Here is a 22048-nt window from a genome sequence, read left to right as displayed (position 1 = left end):
CATGGGGTGTCTTGGTAAGGTCGTAACTGTGTAAGAATAGGCTTTATGTCAACACCAACTGTACTATTGCCTCCAGGTGCTTCCATTTGTTCCACCTGCCCTCATCATTGACCACAAGTTCACATTTGAAGAGGCAGGACTTCTCCCTGTGCATCCACCTCCTACAATGCTCGGTCTAGCCCCTGGCCTCTGACATGGCCTCCCAGGTCTAGAAAGACATGCACTTAGAGAGTGCTTGAACGTGCACAGCCAGCAGACATCTGTACCAGACCATGCTCCCAGGCACCTAGCACACAATAGGTGCTTGATAATGCTTGCAGAGTACAGGAAAATGCTGAAACAGTAGAGCACCATGCCACAGCAGTTGCTCTTTCTCTGGTCACTTTTATAACAGAGGCTCACCTTTTGGGTCATGCCCAAGTTTAATAAGAGGCCATAAAGCACGGTGGGAAAAAGGTATGGGCTCTGGGTACTGATCGCCCAAGTTTAAATCCTGGGTTTTCCACATTTTGCTGTGTAACATTGGACAAGCCACTTTTCTTTCTATGCCTCAGTTTGCCCATCTATAAAATAGGGATGATCCTAGTACTTTTCTGGTTGCAAGGATTAAATGAGACCTTGCCTAGAGCATATAACTCTAATAAGCTTCAGCTATTGTTCTTATTATTATGTTTATTACTCTAAAATCCTCTGAAAGCCAAGCAACCTTCAGGGTAGAGAAATATAATTAAGAGGCTAGAATCTAACTCTTGAAAGTTTAAAATTGATGCCACATTAGCCTCGCCCGAGTGTCCTTAGACTCTTCTGCCTCACAAGGAAGCCAACACTGATCCTGCAACAAAGAGAATATTTTAAAAGCCATACAATGGGGAGAGCATAGCCATTGGCTCATAGGCTAAAGATCTTGTCCTCCCAAGGGCTCAGGATCACTCCTTTACAATGTGATAAAGGTCTAGAGGCCTCACATCTGTTCCATTCAGTCAAACTCTGAGGCCACCAAGCTACATCATCCTGAGGATGCTTGGAAGCCAGAGAAGACCTAGTAAGAAAATACAAGCTGAGCAAGTGGGCACATACCTGTAATCCCAGCAACTCAGGAGGCTGAGGCAGGAAGGTTGAGAGTTTGAGGCCAGTCTTGACTTAGCAAAACCACATCTCAAAATAAAAATAAAAAGGAATGGGGATATAGCTCAGAGGCAAAGCTTCCCTGGAATCAGTCCTCAGTACCAAAGGGAAAAAGAAAGAAAGGTGTTTTTTTTAAAATGGCAATGTATACAGTGGCAGTGAAAAGAAGCTGGAATCAAACTGAAATAAACAAAAACTCAGTAAAGGAATGCCACAGTTCTCCAGAGCTGCCCAAACCAGGTGTGTTTATCTCAGGAAAAAACTTGGAATGATCCACCCAAGCTAGCTATGGCACTGTCACAAGACGGAGCTGCTAAAAGGGACTCCAACGTGTAATCATATGTAAATGTTCATGCTCTGATTTGTTTAAAGCAGGATGCAAATTCAAATGGATATGCAAGTTTGCAAATATGCACAGAAAAACATCTAAAATGAAAAGCACCAGATACTAATAATGGTTTCTTTTAGGAACTGACACGAACTCTAAGTGAATTGCTTTCTTTTTTTTTTTTCCTTTCAAATGCTTTTTTCCCCCATTTTCTCTGTAATTAATAAGTAACGCTCTTACCACGTGAAGGCAAGCTTTATATTTTCAAGTTAACTAGACACACTATATATAAAGGCAGGGAGAAACTAGGTAGTGCTAACCAAAAGCAATAACAATTATCTTTACATTATGATGTGTAATTAGGGAAACTTACACAGGTAGACAAGAAAGACAGGATAGGTCTATTTTTTTTGGCAGTTGCTATGATGGAGAGGCATCATGGATGAATTTTTTCATTCCATTAATAATACAGTGTTGGTCCTATGATTTATATAAGGTAATAAGCTTAAAATCGGGAGAGCGAAGTAGGGAAAGTAGGTCTGAAGCCTTCCCGATTCCAGCTTATCTGCTCTCTCCAGCCCTGGCCGGGAGTTGGGCTAATTTAAGAGAGCTCCTCTGGGCTCTGAGAAACCTGAATGCAAAGGTCATCTGCGAAAGGCTGAGCCACTGGCAGCCTGATGTTTTCATTAGTGAAGTTTCTTCTGTAACTAACCCAAGTAACTGAGTCCAAAGACAGGGCCAGTCTGCTCAAGAACATCCTCAATCCCCAGAAGAACTCCCCAGAAGAAATCCAAAGATTTTGGTGCTGAGTTAGAAAGGTGCCGCAGAGCCTCAAGACCTGAGAGGCCCCAGGACAAAGACAAATGGCAGAGGTCAGGGTCAGGGAAAAGCTGTCCAACGTGTCTCCTCCCTCAGTGCCCCTCAGGAAGACAGGGGCAGAAATCCCCACCTGCTCTGTCCACCAACACATCCCTCAACCGCACCCCCACTCAGGAAAACCAAGGAACTACGAGAGACAGCGTTGGCTCGTGAGTCCTCTTCGTCAGGAACTCCAGGATCCAGAGGGATCTGAAGAGGTCTCGAAGAAGGCCCACCTGCCCATCTGGTGATGCCATCTCTATTCTCTTAATGTCGCAAGATGGCCCAGGACCTCACGTGGCACTGTTCTGGATCCCCGTGGCCCTGTAATGAGCAGAGCTGTTGCTTTGTGACTTTTCACACTTGAACATCATGGCATCTCATGGTCCGTCTCCAGTCTGGACCCTAGGATCCCTGGGAGGGCATGAAGAAGCAAGCTTTGGAGAAAACGCCTCCATCAGAGGGCTCCAAGCTGCCTCCTGGAGGGGTCCCTAAGAACCCCTAGAACCCCCAGGCTCTGCTGGGGCGATTGAGGAAGACATCGCCCCTTCTCTTCTGTCCCCACCTGCCTGGGTCTCTGCTGCTATCACCCAACCCCCCGGGTAATGGGAAGCTGAGGTCCTTGAATCCATCCTTCCCTTCCCTCTTTGAGCCAGGCTCAGACCCCTCCAGGCAGCTGAGAGCCATTCCTGGAGACGACAGTGCGATTCTACCCTGGGTCCTCGCCGGCAGTGATGAACTCTCCCTGTTACTCACCTGAACCCCTCAGGCTCTGGCCCACGTGCACACAGAAATCAGCTCGACAGACGGTGAAGAACACTTTCAAAACCCACATTTCTGGTTGGACAGAAAGGATGCGGAGCCCAGCAGAGCCTTCTGACCCAGATAGCTCATTACCACTCCACCCCAAGTCGCCCAGAGCAGGGGACTTCACTCCAGAGGATCCACAGGAGCCCTGGCCAGGAATGTATGAGCTCATTCAGCCCTTTGAGGCCAACACCATTCCATGCCAGCCGGAGCACTGATCTGAGGATCAGAGAGGAGGTCAGCCCCCTCACGCCTGCCTCCACCCTGCCCAGGCCGAGCCTCTAGCTGATGGCCAGAAGGAGAACTGTCAGTCACATCCAAGGAGACCCTGTCCCAGAAGGAAGGGGAAACCGCAGGCATCTTCCTGGTAGTGGCAACTCTGCCTCAAGGTGTGGTCAGAACACAAAGCAGACTGCTCTGATTTGGATACAGTTTGTCCCCTCAAAGGTTATGTTTTAGAAACTTGGCTCTCAGTGTGGAAAATGTTGGGAGGTTGCAGAACCTTTAAGAAGTGGGGCCCAGTGGACAATAGTTTGGTCGCTAAGGGCATGGCCCCTCAGAAGTTAGATCACATGAGAGTGGGTTGTCACAAAAAGAATAGGATTGGTTCTCCCCAGCCCCCATCTCTGTTTTCCTGTCTCACCATATAATCTCTTTTGTATGCACTCTTACTACTGTGATGCCATCCACCCGTCCTCCATGAGACCCTCACCAGAGCTGAGTAGAAGATGATACCATCCTCTTGAACTTCCAGAACTGTGAGCTAAACAGACCTCTTGTCTTTATAAAAGCCTCAGCTATTTTGTTATAGCAACAGAAAATGAACTGATACACACAGGCCATCTCCAGGCTCCCCACTTTCCAGGGTGCCCAATCCAGGTAAGTAGAAAAAAGGACCCTGAGTAAAGGGGACCTGAGTCTTATCACCATAGGAGACCCCAGATTCTACTAACCAAAGCTCCAGACTCCACTGTGCTCAAGGGGACTAACCCATGGGCAAACAGCTGACACTGAAACACATGAGGGAAGAAGAGTTAAAACTCCTCTCCCATGATTCAGGTGTCATATTCTTCAAATAGCTAAAGTGCCTTCCGCTTGGTGCAGGTTATCCCAATAAATCCGGGGCCCATGGTGATTTACCAAGAGCTAGGTTATTGGCAACGGCAATCTCACTTTCCCAGAGCAGTGCTGAGAACAAACCATAATTTAGAGCTGGATTTATATTGTTTGTTCTACAGCAACAAACTCAGCAAATCATAAATTCCCTCTGAGATGAAATGTGGAAATTGACAATATTTATGAACTCAAGAGATAGAGGAGGGCTTCACTAGGCCTTTGATTTGTAACTGAAACTCCTCCTGGTGGTTCCCGTCAAGGGCACAGCTGCTCTCCCAGCCCCAGGAGCTGGGCTCCAGCCAGGGCACGGAGAGCAGGAAGGGACAAATGTGCCAGGCGTTTCCAGACTCCTGGTGGGCTGTTCAGTGAATGCCAAGGCGAAACATGGCCCTGTGCTGGTCAGGACGCACAGCAGCAAGGCCGACAACGGCGATTTTCAGATCAGAAGCTTCCTCGCACCGAGGGAGACTTGTTTGTGAAAACTCACTACTCTCTGGCTTGGACATAAGTCTACCTGGGTCCTACTTCCTCGGCACACCTGAAGTTTTAAACTTGCACTTCCATCTATATACTGGATACACCAGATACCACCTTCTAATAACCCATGGGATGGGAAAAAGACTTGGACCAAAAATTCCACCCAAATTCCAATCCCCTCAACCTCCCTCTCTGCCCATCACCACACCCTCCCCAGCAGAGCCTTGTCCAGCACTCAGCCACCATGGTGCCATGTGGCCCTGGGGGAGTCATTTCCTTTGTGTGGCTACGAGGAGGCTAGACCAAGTCATCTCCACATCTCCTCCACCTCTAACCATCTGGTGCCTGGGTGGATAGGACACGGAGAAGGCTCCAGCCAGAGCCTCAGTGCCTCTGGGGTGCTGACACCTGGCCTGCAGAGCCTCTGGGGAGGCTCTTGGCCTGAGAACCAACCAGGGCCATTCACCACTATGATGATTCCCAAGCAAGAATGTGCATGTGGTGCCTCGGCAGTCAGAGCCCCACAGCCCGAGCGTGACTCTCACCCAGGCTCCCCATCATTGCATCCAGCACAGCAGCCGCAGCGGTGCAGATCCCCGAGTTCTTTGAGTTGAGATTGTCTGCAGTCGCCGTGATGAGGGAGAGCAGCATGGGATGCACGCTGTGTTTGAGGAGGGGAATCATCTTGGCAAGGGACTCCAGGGCCCACTGGTTCACTTTCTTGTTGGAATCCTGAAGCCTTGGGGTGAACGCATCAAAGACCTATTGAGGGAACAAAAGCCAAGAGCCTGTGGGAGCTCAAGCTGAGTGGGCGTCCCATGGAGCCAGGGACCCTGGAGTTCACCCAGCCTGACCAACTGCCCTTGGCCAAGACTCCCCCAGCATCCTCGAAAGGGGTCTTCCAGCCTTTCCAGAGCATTCCCAATCATGGAGAGCTCATCTCCTCAAGAGGAAGATGGGCAAGAAGGAGGAACCAACACACCCTGGGCACTCCTCGCTTGCCAAGTGCCCAGCATCATGGAGGTCCTCTGTGCTCTCCCACTGAATGACCTTGACAACCACCAGGTATGTGTTATCCCCCTTTCCCATAAACAACAACTGAGGCTCCAAGGGATTCAATGCTGTGCTTCAGATTATACAGCTAATAAGAAACATGAATGGACACCAGGTCTACTGACCCCGCCTGCCCCTACTCTGCCTCAGGAGTGACTGCCAGCAATCCTGCTCCAGGAAGAAGCAGGTATTCACCCTGGTGTTCCACCTGTGAAAGGCTATACCTACCCCTAATCCACCTCTCCATCCATCATGGTCCAACTACAGGCTCTGCCTCCATACATTATGGAAATAACTAACCAAAAGCAATCCAAGACCTCCCCCACAGTGCCCTCTACCTGTACTTCCTGCCTTCCTCGTTATTAATCTGTCAGACCGATGAGACATCCAAGATATCTCCGAGCATTTCAAAGGTGTGGTCAACCCCTCAGGTCCCCATTTGGCATTACAAGGCCAACTGGAAAGCAGGCCCCTTCCACCCTGAGAGGCCTGGCACAATGTCCAACCCGGGTTCAGAGTTTTCCAAATTGAAGTTGCACCCACAAAAGAGAGAGAAGCCAGAGGGCAGGGTGGGCAGTGCTCACCTGGACCAGGTTGGCAGTAATGAGCTCTGGCTTGGTCTTGCAGTGCTCAAGGAGCCGCCCCACACCATCCATCCGCGACTGGTACTCCTTGGCCTCCAGTAGCCTCAACAGCTCCCTCAGCTGCTCCTCTGCCTCCCCGCCTCCCCATGCCGAGGAGCGCAACCCCACCCGCCGCAGGCCATTGGAGCCAAGCCTAGGCAGAAGGAGGGATGAACATACGTCTTGTACCACATGCCATCCCTCTGGATGAGCACCTGCAGCTTGGTCCACCCCAAGCTTCTCCTCTACCCGCCGCTTGGGGACACTGGCATGGAGAACTCTGAAAGTCTCTTCCCCAGGGGACAATGATGTGGTTGCCTAGAGCCCCATCCTCTTGCCAGAGGCAGAGCCCTCTCTTCCTGCCTTTTCCCCCCTTTCAGGAGACATGTGCAAAATTGGCAGGGAAGGCTGGAGTGGCGGGTAAATGTTCATGAGAAGATGACTGGTGCACATTTCTTTTCTTCTTCTTTTTTTCTTTTGTGGTGCTGGACCCAGAGGCTCACATATTCTAGTGCTCAACTACTGAGCTCCAACTGATGCACATTTAATCCAAGACTGGAGAAAGGGCTTTAAGGTCATCAGGACCCACCTTCTCCCTGGTGGCTGGATCCTGCACCTGCTGGCCAGGGTCTGCTCTCATTCCTCTAGTAACTGGGGAAATGTTATGAAGCTCTGTTCCCTGACATTTGGATCACATGCCCATCTGAGCCCCGTGGCCTGATTGAATCAGCACAAGAGCAGCTCAGTAGAAAACTGCCACCCCACATTCAAAGTCGGGGTCACTGAGCTCGTGCTCTACACCCAGTTCCCAGCCAAAAGGACTCCGCATCATCCAATCTGTCATTCATTCCTACACCTCACACTCTGGCCTACTTAGTGCTAAGAGCCGTGCTGAGCACTGAGAACGACCAGAAGCACAGTGTTTGCCTTAGGGAGGTCATGGACCAATAGAAGACAGTCATAAAGCAGAGGGGCAGCTGTCCACCCTGAGGATGCGGGAAGGAGAGTACAGAGTGTCAGAGAGCATCTGAGAGAAGACAACAAGTGAGCTGAGCCTGTTAGGCCAATAGGCATGGTCCAGGTGAAGACTGCAAAACCTAAACAAAGGCACAGCAGGGAAGGAGGCTGCAGGGGGCCCTGGAACAGGAGCTCCTGGTTGAGATCTCCTAGTGGCAGAAAGCAGGAGGCTGCTACTGAAGAGGGGGTGGGCCTTCTTCTGAGGTCCTGCTGAGTTCAGATGGCATCCTCCCAAGACATGGCAGAATGGTTAACTTTTAGGGAGTGGCCATGGGATTCCTGCTTGGTTTCTAATTGCTCCCAGGATCCACCCTCCAACCCCTCAGCCCAGGCCTTCTGGCCTGCTGTGTCCCAACTCCGTCTCTGAACTAATCCAGCCCCACCCCCACCCCCACCCCCCACCCCCCCCACCCCCCCACCCCACCCCCCAGGCCCTGGCCATGCCCTACTTGCACATTCACATCTGGTGCCCAAAGGATTTGCTGATCTAAGTGAATGAAGAGAGGCTGACCTCACACAGGGCCAGACCAACAAGCCCCACCTGCACTCGCGGAAGGGCACTCCCTTGGCCAAGCCTGCAGGAACCTGCTTCCATTTGGTCTGCCCAAGATGTGGGTGGAGCAACATTTCTTTGGAAACTATCCATTTGTACTGCAGACCCAATTAGGTGTCAGCTGTACACCAGATCCACACCTCTACCCCAGAGCAACCCTGGGCCATGGGCAAGCAAGATGCTTCTGTTGGCAGTTTTGAACATGAAGCCCCAGAGAGACAAGAGCAGCCATACCCGTCCTCGGTGGGTAGGCCGTTCTCATATGCCACCAGGCTCCTCAACACCTTGCGACCTTTGGCAGATGGAAGTTCATGATTATCTTCTGTCCCCTGGAAAAAAAGACACACCAAACATGAGCTAAAAGAAGCTGCCCTCTAGGGAACTGCCCACCATTCTGGTATAGACTACAACATGAGGGATCACCGCCTTCTGCCTGGGAGAGCTCCAGAGGTCACAGCTGAGCTTTCCAGAGCCCTGGAGGTTGCAGGGCAGAGACCAAGATCCCCCCTTAGCAGATGACGCTGTGTAGGCCCAGGGAGTTCAAGGAAGTTTTAGGCAGGGAGGGGCAGAGCCAGGGACGAGCACAGGGGCCAGAAGCCACATCTATCCCACCTGTCAGGGGCAACGGATGGAAGTGAAGCTCTGGAATCCACTCTCCACTCCCCGGACCCACTGAGGGCCACCAGGCTCCGCTCTGCCCCCAAAGACTCAGAGTCACACTCCACCGACTCACCCGCTGCTTGATGGCTGCCATGACTTTCCGCAAGTCATGTGACGGGAGGGACTGCTTCAGAAATGCATCAAACTTCGAGTTGGCCATCAAGATATTCACCATCTTCCGGCCATAAAACCTGCCATAGCAGAAAGAGCAAGCTGAAGCGACAGCGACAGGAGGGCACAAGACCTGGGCTTCGTAACTTCCCAATTACGGGAGGAGAGTTTTTAATACTTCTCCTCATTAGGAGAGCAATCCTACCCACTTAAAAATTAGATTCATAAAAAGAACCAACATCACCCATAATGCCATCACCAAGAGAAAAATCACTAGGACATCTTTACATATTCATATTTTTTCCACACAAATACATTTGATACCAAAGTGCCGATACGCCTCGCATCTGGATTTTTCACTTTATCATCCATTATCTTTCTAGGTCATTTAAAACTCTTTATCAGTATCCTTTTAAATGGCTATCCATTATTCGGTTGAATTCTATACAAAAGATATAATTAATTTTTTTCTAGTCTGGTACATTTAAGAGTCTGAAGGAAGACAGTATGGAAGGGAGTGGTTGGCTCTACCTGGTGAATGGTGGTGGATGGGGAGGAAATAAAGGAAGGCTTCAGAGAAGAGCTGACCCTGGGGTTGGGACTCAAAGGATGAGTGGGAGTTCACAAGTGGGGGTGGGACTAGGGAATAAGCAGGAGGAGAAGGGCCATCCAGGGTCCACAGCACATCTGACATATCAGCAGGAGATCAGATTGAGGAAGAGTGAGCAGGGACTGGACACGGGAAGAGACAGGTCGACAAGAAGGCAGGGCCCTGTTTAAGGAGACATGAAGGAGTTTAGCTGCTGGCGACAGGAAGCTGAGGAATGACCAGCTTTGTGCATTAGTCACACCGTCTCCGGCAGCAATGTGAGGGGTGATTGGTGGAGACAAGCCTGGGGCCCAGTAGACCATTAGGAGGCTATCATCAGGGCCCAGGCACGAGATGAAGACCTGAAATAAGGCAGCAGAGTGGGGATAAGAAGGGGCAGTCAGATTCAAGAGCTGCTAGGGGGTTGGAATAACGGGATTTGATAGCAGGAAGCATCGCAAAATGCACCATTACTTTATTTTCCATTAAGGAAAAACAGAAAAAATAAAATGCTGGCAATTTCCACTGTCTTCAGTGATGCTGTGCCACGAGTGAAGGCTGCCTCAGAAAAAGAAGGTAACATTACTGATGAGCATTTTCCTTCCTTGGGTCAGGTAAAGTCCTTGGTGGTTTCTCTGCAAGAAAATGTGAAATATTGGCCATTTCTTCCACAGTGAATGATTGCTTCGCCGAAGTCTGATGGATGCCCCATTGCTTGTCTCCATGTCGTCTTGTACAGAATAATTTTTCAATTCAATGCCAAATACTAGTATAATACTTCTAAGACATTTTCAGCAGTAATTAAACTCAACACTTTTCTGCAGAGCACCCAAAATTATTTCTGTAAATAAATCAAAAGATTGACAAGGAAAGAAAAGCTTACAGCATAGGTTCCTACAATGCAAACTTGAATGCCAAAGTTTGCAAACGTGAAATAATAAAACCCAAGTTGCAATCACTTGGTTTACAACAGCAACTGAGAGGTCTCTGATTGTAAGACGCAAGCCAGTTTCAAAGATCTTACCATGCGGGGGAAATGTGAGTCTCGGGTTCAATGAAGTATGGGAATCCCTATTTTGCATCCTGTGTGACTTGGCAAGTAATGATCACTATGAACCGTGAAGAAAACACAGCCAAAGAAATCAGGCTTCGGGAGATGGCAATGAGCTCCTTTAGGGACACTCTGCACTGAAGATGGTTACTGGGACATCCAGTGGCAGGTCCCCTAGAGGTATCAGAGATGTGAGATTGACACTCCAAAAAGGGTCTGGTCTGGAGGGAGACGGGGCAGCGCCAGAGTCTGCTGGTGGCTGCAGTCATGAGAAGTGAGATCCAGAAGAGGGGGACAAGGAAGGAGCAAAGACTCCACAGTCACCTCCATGCAGAGGGCAGGCAGGGTGGAGAAATGGCCCTGGGGGAAAGGAGAACCAGGAGGTCCAGTGACCTGAAACCAGGAGGCATGGGGTTTCCAAAATGGAAAATGAAAGTCAGGGAGGGTCATCCAGTATAAAAGGGAGGTCAGAAGGGAAAGAATGTTAGACCCAGAGAGAGATTAGGCCTCCATTTCCATCACCTACCAGCAAGGAGAAACAAATAACCCCAAACCTTCTTTTTCACCAGTATTCTTCTCATTCACCCAGTTGTTCTGTCTAAACACCTGAGAGGCATTTGATTTATGTATCCCCGCAACCCTCACCACTCATCTATGTCCTGTTGGCTCTGCCTTCAAAATGTATCAGTCACCCACAATCCTAGCCCAGCCTCCGGTCCCCCTTGTCCAAACGATGTGTAGCCATCGTCTGCTGTCCACCCTGATCTTGGCTCCTCTCCCTAACTGTCAGTCCTCCAGTGAGCAGCCAGAAAGAGATTTTTCTAATCCAACAGCTAGCAAGTATGTAAAAAAAAAAAAAAAAAATTCAAACTCACTAGTCACCAGGATAAAAATACTCAGAAACAACAATGAGCTGTCACCTTCACCCATGGGATTGATAAAAGTTAGAAATCCAAGTATTGTCACTTGTTGGATGGGCTACAAAGAGGCAGACACCTCGGCTGACAGAAGGGAGACTCGGGGAGCAGCATGCTGGGAGTCCCAGCTGGGCAGGGCCGCACCCTGGGTGCAACCTCATCCCACCACTGGCCTGCTTAAAACCCTCTAAGACATCCTCACACTCCAACCAAAAAATCCTCCTGTGACCTCCCTTTATGCAACTCTAAATTCCAACCCTGACCTTGGCCTCAGAGGCCCTCCATGATCTGGGCACCGCTCCACTGCACCCCTGACTCCTGGTGCTCCACCCAGGCTGGCCATCCTGGTCCCTGAACACCAGGCAGTTCCAATCCAGAGGCCTTCGTACCATCTCCTCTGCCTGGATCACGTTCCTACATTCTCAAAAAGGCTGACTCCATCCAGCTGGTCAGTTCTCACATCTCCCCAAACTCAGTCTAAACTCTCTCCCAGCCCATTCTCTGCTCTATCTTCTTGTTTGTTTTTACCTTTGCATCCTTTATCTGTGTCTAAGGTGATCTAATATCTATCCTTTTACTATCTGTCTCCCTTAACTAAGAGTAAGACAACAGGGGCTTGGTTTTTCCAATTCAACGCTGTGTCACAAGGATAAGAGTGCTCCGCAGATAACGCTTGGCAAAATGACTGAACAGTCTTGCAGAGAACAGAGCCAGGGTGGGTGGAGATAGGAGCGACTTGGCAAGGAGAGAGGAAGGAAGAAGCAGCGTGGAGGCAGGGGGCACTGACGGCTCCTTGAACAGACTTGTCTGTGACATGGGAGGGAGAGGGGACAATAGGAAAATCAGCTTCAGTCTACCTGACTGTCCCCTTGAATGACCTCAGGGAAGCTGAACCCTGGCCAGGGCCCCTGGGGCTGGCTGGTGGCCTTGTCTGCCCCAGGCCCCAGCCCTGCTCTACCTGGTGTCCTGGTTGGAGTCCTGAGCCAGCCTCACCAGGTTGTGCACCAGCATGTCAGTGCTGTCCCTCGTGCCTGAGAGAAGTTTCTCGGCACCGATTTGCTCCAGGACGACTGAAAGGTGCTCAGCGGTGCATTTCCGGACTAATGGGTTCCGGTGGCTGAAAGGAAACAAGCACAGCCACGTGGTCAGTCCCAGGATGGGGATGTCCCAGCTGGAAAATATGGATCTACAAGTATAGACTATAGACCCGTGTTCAGGCCAGCCCACCGTGGCTCCCACACACGGTTGGGGAATCCTGGAGGACAGAGAGATCAGTTCTGATGACAGGGCTGTAGGGAAGAGAGGGACAAGTGCCCAAAGCCACACGATGCTCCCCAAACGTCCCGTGCTCAGTGCTCTTGGGCCCTGCCCAAGTGCACTCATCCTTTGATCTACATGTGCCACCCCATTTTCCTCCACCTAGAAAAATCCCAGTCAGTGTCTCCTCTTCCTTCCCAGCCTCACAGGCACACTGAGATGTTCCCTCTGAGGGGTGCCCTTGCCTTCAGCCTGGTGAGGCATCCGGCTCCCTGGGAACAGAGAACAGGTCCCCATCTCCGACGCAACCTCACAGGCACCCTGACACGGCAGAAGCCTAGTGCATGTCTGCTGAACTGAACTGGGTGGTTCGGTCACTGTGACAGGTGGAATCTGAACTCTGACAAGAGAAACACATCAGGAGGCCTGGAGAGGTGAAGGGGTGATCCAGAATGGAACCCAGGCGACGTGGCTCAGGAGCACCTCACCCTTGGTGACATGCAAAGGTGTGCTGGCTGCGGCAGCAGGCCCTAATGTCCCCTGAGAGGCCCGTGCTGGTGGACTTATTGGGGTGGAGGGGCATTTTGCCCTGAGGGAGAGAGGGCCCGGGAAATGCCTTTGGTTTTGCTTTTTGTTCTTAAGGGAAAAGCAAATCTGGCTCCAACTGCAGCCCCTCCCTCCCCGGAGACGGCCATTTGTGCCTTCCTCTCCTCGATGGCCCAAATTTCATCAGACAGAAGCAGCATGCCCCCGGGAGGGCAGGAGCCCCTGGGGCACAGCCCAAGCTGCTCTGCGACAGTGCCTCCTGAGGCGTTACCATGGCCACCGTGCTCCCCAGCCTTGGAGCAGAACAACAGCACCCCTCCTCTTCCAGAATCCCCAGCCTGGTCCAGAAAGGGTGGGGAAAAGCCCACTGAGAAGCCGGGTCTCCCTCCCCCAGCTACAGAGCCTGCAGGTGGCCACGCTGACCCTCTGCAGCCCCTTTTCTGCCTCCTTCCTTCTCTGTCCCTTTCCTCCTTCTCTCACATCTCAGAGCCTCTCCCCTGCCTCCCTGGCCCTTCTGGACAACAGGCAGCCACGTACTAAATGCCTGCCGAGGTGAGGGCCACAAGGGCACGGGCAGGGGTCACATTCTCCACCATGGCACCCAGGGCGCGGTTGGCTGCCCGCTGGATGAACTCGTTGGTGTTCCCCATCTTCTGGAGCAGGCAGCGGGTGATCTCCTCAGTCTCTTGGTCCATGTTCTTCTTTAAAGCCCGGAAAAGGTCTCCCAGGGTGCTGATGGCCAGGCGGGACACCTTGGAGCGGAGGTTGGAGACCTGGGAGAGAGAGAGAAGGGGCCTCTAGGACTGCCAGCCCCTGCCTAGGGCTCTGGAACACAGCCAGGATGGGAAGTGGACCAGCCCTCGCGCTACCCCTTCCCCCACCCCTCACCACGCCCCCTCCTCACCCCTCACCACACTAGAAATGAACACCCTGCAGCCGCTCTGGGCAAAACAGTCCCGTTTTGTGATCATCATAATTGTTAATTCCACCATTATCGTTATCATCTGAAATTTTCACAACACTTAGTCTTCAGGGCACATTTGTAAAAAAAAAAAAAATCCAATTTGATCTTCACAACTACTGTGAGAAGTAGGTATATGACACTCATTTTGCAGAGGAAGAAACAGACCCCAGGTCACATACAGGAAAGCACAGAGCCACAACCCAGCCCAGCCTGCATGTCAACACAACATCTTCCGTAGTCATATCCCTACCCTCACTGAAGCAGTCCGTCTGCAAGGCCTCCACATGGATCAAGTGCCTCTGACTGCCTCTCTGGGCCCAGGCTGAGTCCCAGCCTCAGACAGGCCTTGGGAAATGCTACAGCTGTCCTGAAGTTGGGGATCTGGCCCAGAGCACGCCATCCCTCCCCAGGCAGTTTGTGTAAAAATGGGCACACTGGATTCCAAATGTGCCACTTCCAAAGATTACAGGTACACAGAGTCCAGGTCTCAGCTCTCTAATCTGAAGTATAGCCAGGTGCAGTGTCGCATGCCTGTAATCCCAGAGATTCAGGAGGCTGAGGCAGGAGGATCACAAGTTCAAGGCTAGCCTCAGCCACTTAGCAAAGCCCTAAGCAACTCAGTGAGACCTGTCTCAAAGTAAAAAATAAAAGGACTGGGGATGTGGCTCAGTGGTTAGACACCCCTGGGGTTGATCACTGCTACAAAAAAGAAAGAAAAGAATGGGTGACTCCTCCTACCTCAGTGGCTGAAGGCTGAGACATAGAGATGCCCATGTTCCAGGGAGCCGTGGGCCCCTCCGTGGCTGCGGGGAAACTCACCTTGAGCAGCTGCACCAGGGAAGGGGGAGCAGCTGCAGGGAGGGGGCAAAGCTCATGGTCTGTCGGGAGGCCTCACCTCCCCAGTCACTGCCAAGGACACATCGTGCAGCCTCCCAGCCAGGACCTCCGAGTGACAGGCCGCCAGGCGCTGGACGCTCACCAGGCCCTTCTCCTTCATCTGCCTGAGAAGCAAGGCCGGGACTGTCACAAGTAGATAAGGAGGAAGAAGCCCTGCTCCTTCTGCAGACCAGGGACCTCTGGGACACACACACACACACACACACACACACACAGAGAGAACAGGGTGGGATTCCAGGGTCTCAGAGGCAGCACTTCCTGGAGTGTCACCCAGGCCTGAAATCCTAGGCATTCAGTGTGAGCCACTGTATGGGCCCTGGCTGGCCCTCGGCTCTGGCAGTGCTGGGATCCGTGCCCAGACCAAGACCTATTTGGGTCCTTGACACAAAGCAGACACCCAAAGGGACGTACTTGGAGTGAGGACCGAAGACCCTGAGGGCTTTCCATCAATGTTCTGGACTCTGAGCCATCACTCTGCTCAAGACTAAGACTGTGCCCCATCAGCACAGGGTGAGGAAGACTCAGGGCAAACTAAACTTGAGTTAGGGAAATAAAGGGCTGTGATCCTTCCCAGTCCCCACGTTCTGGAGTCCAAGTCACAGTTGTCAGGCCTAACCCTGGCATGTTGCAGATCAGTGCACAGAGTCAACCAGGGGGATCCAGGCTCAGGAAGCTAGGGGTACCACACACACACACACACACACACACACACACACACACACACTCTCACACACACACATAGATGCAAGGTTGTGCACACACGCACGGTGTCTCCTCACCAATCACTGCTGTTGAGGCACTGGAGGGCGTCCATCAAGCCCAGCTCTGGGTTCGAGAAAGGCCTCCACTCCTTGAAGGCTCTCAGACCCATCTCGTCCTCCTCGTCCTCCCATTCAGGAGACCCCAGAGTGAGCACGGCAGGTAAGGAGTTAGCTGCACCCACAAACAGGAAAGAAAGAGAAGCTTCACCCAGGAGGACTGAAGGTGGGCAAACGTCCCCAGTGGCTGCTCCTCCTGACCCTCACCATGCCAGTGGCCCGCAGCTCGGAGTCCACTGTGTATGCAGGAGGGACTGGTGACGGTCAGAAGCTCCAGGCCTCACACCCCAGGGAGCCAAAGGGGACCATCTGACTGTGCCTTTGGTTGACTTTCTCCATTCCTCCATGGCCACTCTGACCATGGTGGACACACTGACTTGTGATATGCTGCTTGATGTCACGTGACAATGCCCATGGAGCCAGGACTCGCCTCCAGTCCTGCCCTACCTGGGGTTGGGCTGAGGCCCAGGAAGTCTCTCAGTGAGCGCCTTTCGTAGTTCTGACCTCACTTCCACCGGGAGCCTCTGCTCCTTCCCTCCTGCTATCATCCTCTGCCTGAGTAGGTGAGCGCTCCATGGACAGATGGCTGGAGGGAGGCAGGGAAAGTTAAGAAGCCCTGGAGGAGACAAGGTCAGTAACTGGCTTCTGCTGGGTCCAGATGTGGCCCACAACAGACAGGGAAGTGATTTAGAAACCAGAGGATGTGCATGTGCTGGGGCGATGGTGCACGCCTACAATCCCAGCTACACAGAAGGCTGAGGCAGGAGGATTACACATTCAAATCCGGCCTCAGCAATTTATCAAGACCCTGTCTCAAAATGGCAGAAAGATTGATACAGGAGCAGGCATAGGGGAGGGAAGAGGAAGGAGAGGTACTAGGGACTGAATTAGAATAAGACATACTCCATGCTTGGATAATTATGTCAAAATGGATTCTACTAATATAAATAACTTAAAAAGAACCTATTAAAAAAACGTTTTAAAAAATTAAAGGAGTAGGGCTGTAGTTCAACGGTAGAGCACCCCAGTTTCAATCCCCAGTACCACAACAAACAAAAATACAGTGTGTTTTGTATACGCTCCTTCTTTATAGACAGAATCACAAAATCTCACAAGAACAGGAAGAAATTTCAGAGGCGCTCTTTCTAGCTTAATGCCCTCATCACACAGTGGGATATCGGAGGCCCTGAGAGGCCATTACACTGCCAGGAAAAAAGGTCTCCCACCCAGAGCTCTGCTCCCAGGCCTGGCTCCCCGGCTAGCTCTCCTCGCCCCCAGGGATGACCTTCTCTACAGCACATCCAGGTGGCCCCTGGCAAATCTGAGTGGAGAAGCAGCCCTTTACTTAAAACCAGTCACAAAGATGTCCTTCCTGGATTCTCTGCCACTGGCACACGAAAGGGTGTGTCAGCCCTCAGATCACCCTCTAGGAGGTAAGAGGTGACACCCAACCTCCCTGTCCTCCCCTGTCAACCTGGGCCTGAATTAAGCACTGTCTAGTGAAGCTTGCAAGAAGCACTGGTCCATCCAGGAGAAGAGTCAAGCTGGCCTCCTGCCAACCCCAACCTGCTGCCACCTCGTTCTCCAGTGGCATTTAGCATCCACCTAGATTTTAAGACACACAAAAGGCACTGGCAGAAGCCACTGCAGCCTCAAATCTCTTAGGGTCTGCGTCTACTTTAGTCCTGCCCAGTCCCTTACCCTGACGGCTTTTCAATAATGTCCACAGGGTGCCTTGTGGTTCAGGAGTTTCCATGTTTTGCACACATAAAACGGGAGGAATTGAGTAGACACAATCAAGCTCTCCTAAACCTACCTGGTATCCCGAGAAATGTCAGAGTCTTACTGGGTTTATTAGGAAAATCAGGAGGATAGCCAAGTTTACAGTCCTGAGATTCCATCATTTCCAGGCAAACCAAAAAACGGGGTACAATGTAAGTGATTCTCTGTTGACTATCAAGAAAGAGAGAGAGGAAGAGGAAGGTGGAAGAGGAAGATTTGAATCCCGCTCCTAGGGAGGATAGAAGAGGAGAGTGTTGGTTTTTTCTTAACTCCAACAACCCAACCTACCTACTTAACGATCTTATTTCTACCCTACTCCTCCACACACACCCAGTTTAAATAATGAGAGGCGGTAACAGACCATACTGGGTCAAGAGTCACTAGCCAAAGTCTTAGTTCTATGGGCCACCGTCAACTTGAGGGACCTTTGGTGACCTTGGATCTCTGGTTCCCAGTTTCCCTATCTATAAAGTGAGTCAGTTGAGTTAGATAGATCAATATTTCCCAGTATCAATCATTCAGTTACCACTTCCATGACCTTTTTGCCATATCATTTAATTATCTTACATTTTTTCTTGCTTTGTACTTTTCTTCAAGTCAAGCCTCTTTCCAAATCTAAGTAAATTCATTTTAAAGGGAGTTTCATGTCACTACCATAATGGATGAACTAATATTATTTGTCATAGATATGAATATTTATAATGAAAGTAGAATGATATTTTAAAACCCTCGCTATAAAATTAGAGCCAGCTTCAGACATCTCCGACTGGGCCTGGAGGATCTCTTCATCAAAAAAGAGAGATACCAAAGGTTAGCCCCAAATTAAACTTTCTACTTGACACAATCATAGAGGCTGGGATTGTCACATGACATCATCTGGGATCCGTGCCCAGATCATAAAGGCTGAATGGAAAATGGAAGTGAGTTCATATAATTTATTGCACTAAAATGTTTTAGTCTACCAACCCTGTCCACCACATCCCACTGAAATAAACTGGACCCAATTGTTTATTTTGAAATACCTTTAAGTAATCTTTTCAAATGAAAGCTCATGTGAATGGCTTATGTGCAAAATCGAATGGAGACAGAGCCTCCCCTGGCCCCTGGCACCTTTCCTGAGGTGTCCTGCTGGGTCCTGTGGGTCCTCTGACCCACCTGGCCGTGTGACACAGCAGGCAGGGATCTCTCCCCTCCTCCTCCTCCTCCTGGAGTTCCCTCTACTTCCTTGGCTGCTATTTGATAGCATCTTTGATCCGGTGTGCTAATGACTCTGCTAGGACATGTCACACCAGGTGTGATCTCTGGGTCCCCTGCCTGGTCCATAGATGGTTATGAGTTCAAAACACTCTTCCTCTCCCTGGCAAGCTGACCCCTCACACAAGGGCTACATGCTAATCCTACAGGTGGCAGGCAGAGCAGCTCATATCCCCTTTTCATGCCCCAGAGAATCCTGGGGCCTCGCAGCCAGAGGTCTGAGCCCCACCTGAAGCATGGCGGGCAAAGCTGGGCTCCTGCTTGCTGACGGGGATGCTGGGCAGAGAGGACCGGTTGGCCCGCTTCCTCAAGATGATGCCAATGTTGTTTCTGCGTGGGCTGTTCATCCTGGTGGGTACAGACAGGGTCCCACTGCCCCGTAGGGGAAGGAGGCCTGTGGAGACAAAGAAAGTCCTAGAACTGAGCTGGTCCTGCCTTTCCTGGGGTCCAAGGTCCTCTTGGAAATGATCCCATTAACAGACTATGAGCTGGGTACAGTGGCGCACGCCTGTGATCCCAGCAGCTCCGGAGGCTGAGGCAGGAGAATGGCGAGTTCAAAGCCAGCCTCAGCAAAAGCAAGGAGCTAGGCAACTCATCGAGACCCTGTCTCTAAATGAAATACAAAATAGGGCTGGGGATATGGCTCAGTGTCCCTGAGTTCCCAGTACCAAAAAAAGCAGACTATGAGAGTGGACATGGGCCCTGTCCAGTCTCAATATGGGGAGGGTGGAGAGCTGTGAATGTCCCCTCTTTAAAGAGTTGAGAACCCAGGAATTGGCCAAGAAGTTCCCCGAGTCTGAAGGACTCCCACCCCATGCACCCAGTACCTTCCTTCACTAGGGTTCTCCTCGAGCCGGGGGCCTGGGAAGCGAGTTCCTTCTCCCTCTCAGGCTCCTTTGTCCTCCGGAACAACTCCATCTCTCTCATCTGCTTCAGCCGCATTTTTTCCTGTGCAGACTTGGAGATGGTGACTTGGATCTGGCACAAGGTCAAGGCAAACTCCATTAGCCTTGGGTACTCGGCTATACTTTCTATGTCTTCATTCAGACATCAAAAGCATGAGCACCTCCTATGTGCCAATCACTGTTCCAAGAAGGAGCCAAAAAGATAAAGTCCTTGTCCCCAAAGAGTTTTGTGAAATGAGGAGATGGACAAGAAACACATGAATCTCTAATGTCAAGCGAAATGCTGGGGGGAAAGAAAACAGAAGGATAAGAAGTGATGGTGACTGTTGCTTTAGATAAGGAGGCCCAGAGGTACCCCCAGAGGTGAAATTCAAGCAGAGACATAATGAAGAGAAGGAACTAGACACACAGTTTCTAGGAAAGAAATGTTCTAAAATGCAAAGGCCCTGAGGCTGGGGTGTGCCCAGTGTGGCTGCAAGGGGTGGGGTGGGGAGGATGCTGGCACAGCCCTCTGAGTCACAGCAGTGACAGGACACCAGGTCACCAAGGTGGCAGGATCTAAACCACACTAGGCCTTGCAATCCATAGTGAGGACTTGGGTTTTCCTCAGAGGGACACAGGAGGCCATTTAAGATTTGAACAGAGGAGTGACACGACCTGACCTCCTTCGGGGGCACTGGCTTCTCCCTGGGTGATTGCTTTTAATTTTTTTGTTTTGAGATAGTTTGAGACTCATAAGAAGTTGTAAAAGTAGGACCCTGTGTAGGCTTCCCCCGGCCTCCTCCAGTGATGCCATCTTACACAACCCAGAACATTCTAACTTTTATATCCCAAGGATGGAGCTACATGGGAAGAGTCCAGATTAGGTGGAGTGGGCACAGCGGATCAGAGCAAGTGGACACTGAGCATGAGGTGGGGGCTTGGACCAGGGCTGGGGGTGGGGATGGTGGAACCGTCAGCCCCTGGGCATTTTTTAAACCAGACCTGATTTTGCTGACACTAGAGATGCGGGGTGAAAGAGACAGAGAGAGGAATCAGGGATGGGCCTAAGACATTTGGCCCGAGGCCCTGGAAGGCTGGAGTGGCCTGTTACCACCATTCCCTGAGCAGGAACATTAGAGAAAGAGGAGATTTTGTGAGGTGAGGATTCAGGCGTTGAGCTTCAGGCATGGTGAGTTACAAATATCATTAGATACCTAAGGGAAAACGTTGAGTAGCTGCTAAATATGTGAATGGAGGTGAGGGGAAGGTGGGGGCTGGCGAGGGGCGTTTGGGAGTTCTTGGCTCAGAGATGGTACTCAATGCCACGAACTGGTCCTGGGGGTGATGTAAATAAACCAGAGGTCCAAGCCCAGGAGGGCTCAGCCTCCAGAGGTTGGGAAGGAGAAGAGCAGCCAGCAAGGAAGGGCCAAGAAAGCTGCCTCTCATGGAGACACAGAACCCAGGAAGAGCCACCCCACCTCCATCCCTAAAGGGAGCGTTGACGAGGACCACACTGCCAGCTGAATCCAAAGCTGCTGCTGCTGGGTCAACATAGACAGGACTGAGATGTGGCTGCATTTGGGAAGGTGACAGTCACTGGCCACCCTGCTGTGGGGTGGCGGGGACTAAAGTCGGACTGGAGTAAGCTCAGGAAAGAACCGGAAAAGAGAGGTGGAATAGCTTTGTTTTGGTTTTGTCGGGTTTTCTGAAGATGGAAGAGATGACAGAGAGTGAACGCGGGGCTGGGATGATCCAATTTCAGGGAGAATGTTGTTGATGCAAGAAGGTGAAGCTGTGCTGGGCTGGAGCTGGGTGAATGGAGCAGAAACAAAGACGCGGTGGTGAGCCAATGGGACACTTGGGATCTGGAAGATGGATGGTGAATTCGGTAATGTGGGGATCTGGGGTCTGACTGTGCAGTGGGAAGCTGAGGCCGAGTGGAGGACAAAGTCATCTCTCTACATGGAATGATTAGGACCCTTCGTGTTCTGTCGCCCTCACTAGGGCAGGGCCTGGCCCTTGTCACTATCAGCAGGGCATCCCCGCCTCCCACATGGTGGGGATGGAATAGGCACCTGGGATGTGTTTACTGAGCTGAACTATTTTACCTCTGAACACAGGCGCCCCCTACCAGCACCTCTTCAAGTTTTACTAAATCAGTCCTGTCCAGGGAAGAGAAGCCACCTCCCCAAGGTCACCTCCAATGTACAAGGTATTTGTCAGACCGTAGCCCCACAGCCTCTGGTCAGCTGCCTCTCGGTGGCTGTCCAGCCTGGCAGGTCAGATTACCCAGCCTGGTTCACCTAAGCCCTCTGTCCTCTCCCCCACATCCTGCTTCCTTCCGACCACGTGTGACCT

General features: G+C 51.2%; 1 protein-coding gene across 1 annotated transcript in view; it reads right to left on the bottom strand.

Moving 5' to 3' along the window:
- Window positions 1–22048, bottom strand: part of Togaram2 (TOG array regulator of axonemal microtubules 2) — a 50799-nt gene that overhangs the window by 6000 nt on the left and 22751 nt on the right. The window contains exons 9-18 of the mRNA XM_026414443.2: window positions 19631–19781; window positions 19033–19197; window positions 15729–15882; window positions 14948–15053; window positions 13626–13861; window positions 12244–12402; window positions 8691–8808; window positions 8192–8286; window positions 6349–6541; window positions 5257–5473 (exon numbers count right to left, since the gene is read on the bottom strand). Coding sequence (XP_026270228.2) covers window positions 5257–5473; window positions 6349–6541; window positions 8192–8286; window positions 8691–8808; window positions 12244–12402; window positions 13626–13861; window positions 14948–15053; window positions 15729–15882; window positions 19033–19197; window positions 19631–19781 — 1594 coding nt within the window. The remainder of the gene's footprint in view (window positions 1–5256; window positions 5474–6348; window positions 6542–8191; window positions 8287–8690; window positions 8809–12243; window positions 12403–13625; window positions 13862–14947; window positions 15054–15728; window positions 15883–19032; window positions 19198–19630; window positions 19782–22048) is intronic.

This window comes from Urocitellus parryii, chromosome 12 (assembly GCF_045843805.1).
Source record: "Urocitellus parryii isolate mUroPar1 chromosome 12, mUroPar1.hap1, whole genome shotgun sequence".
Taxonomy (NCBI): Eukaryota; Metazoa; Chordata; class Mammalia; order Rodentia; family Sciuridae; genus Urocitellus; species Urocitellus parryii.
Note: the sequence above shows the minus strand (reverse complement) of the source record. Positions and strands in the feature narration are given on the sequence as shown.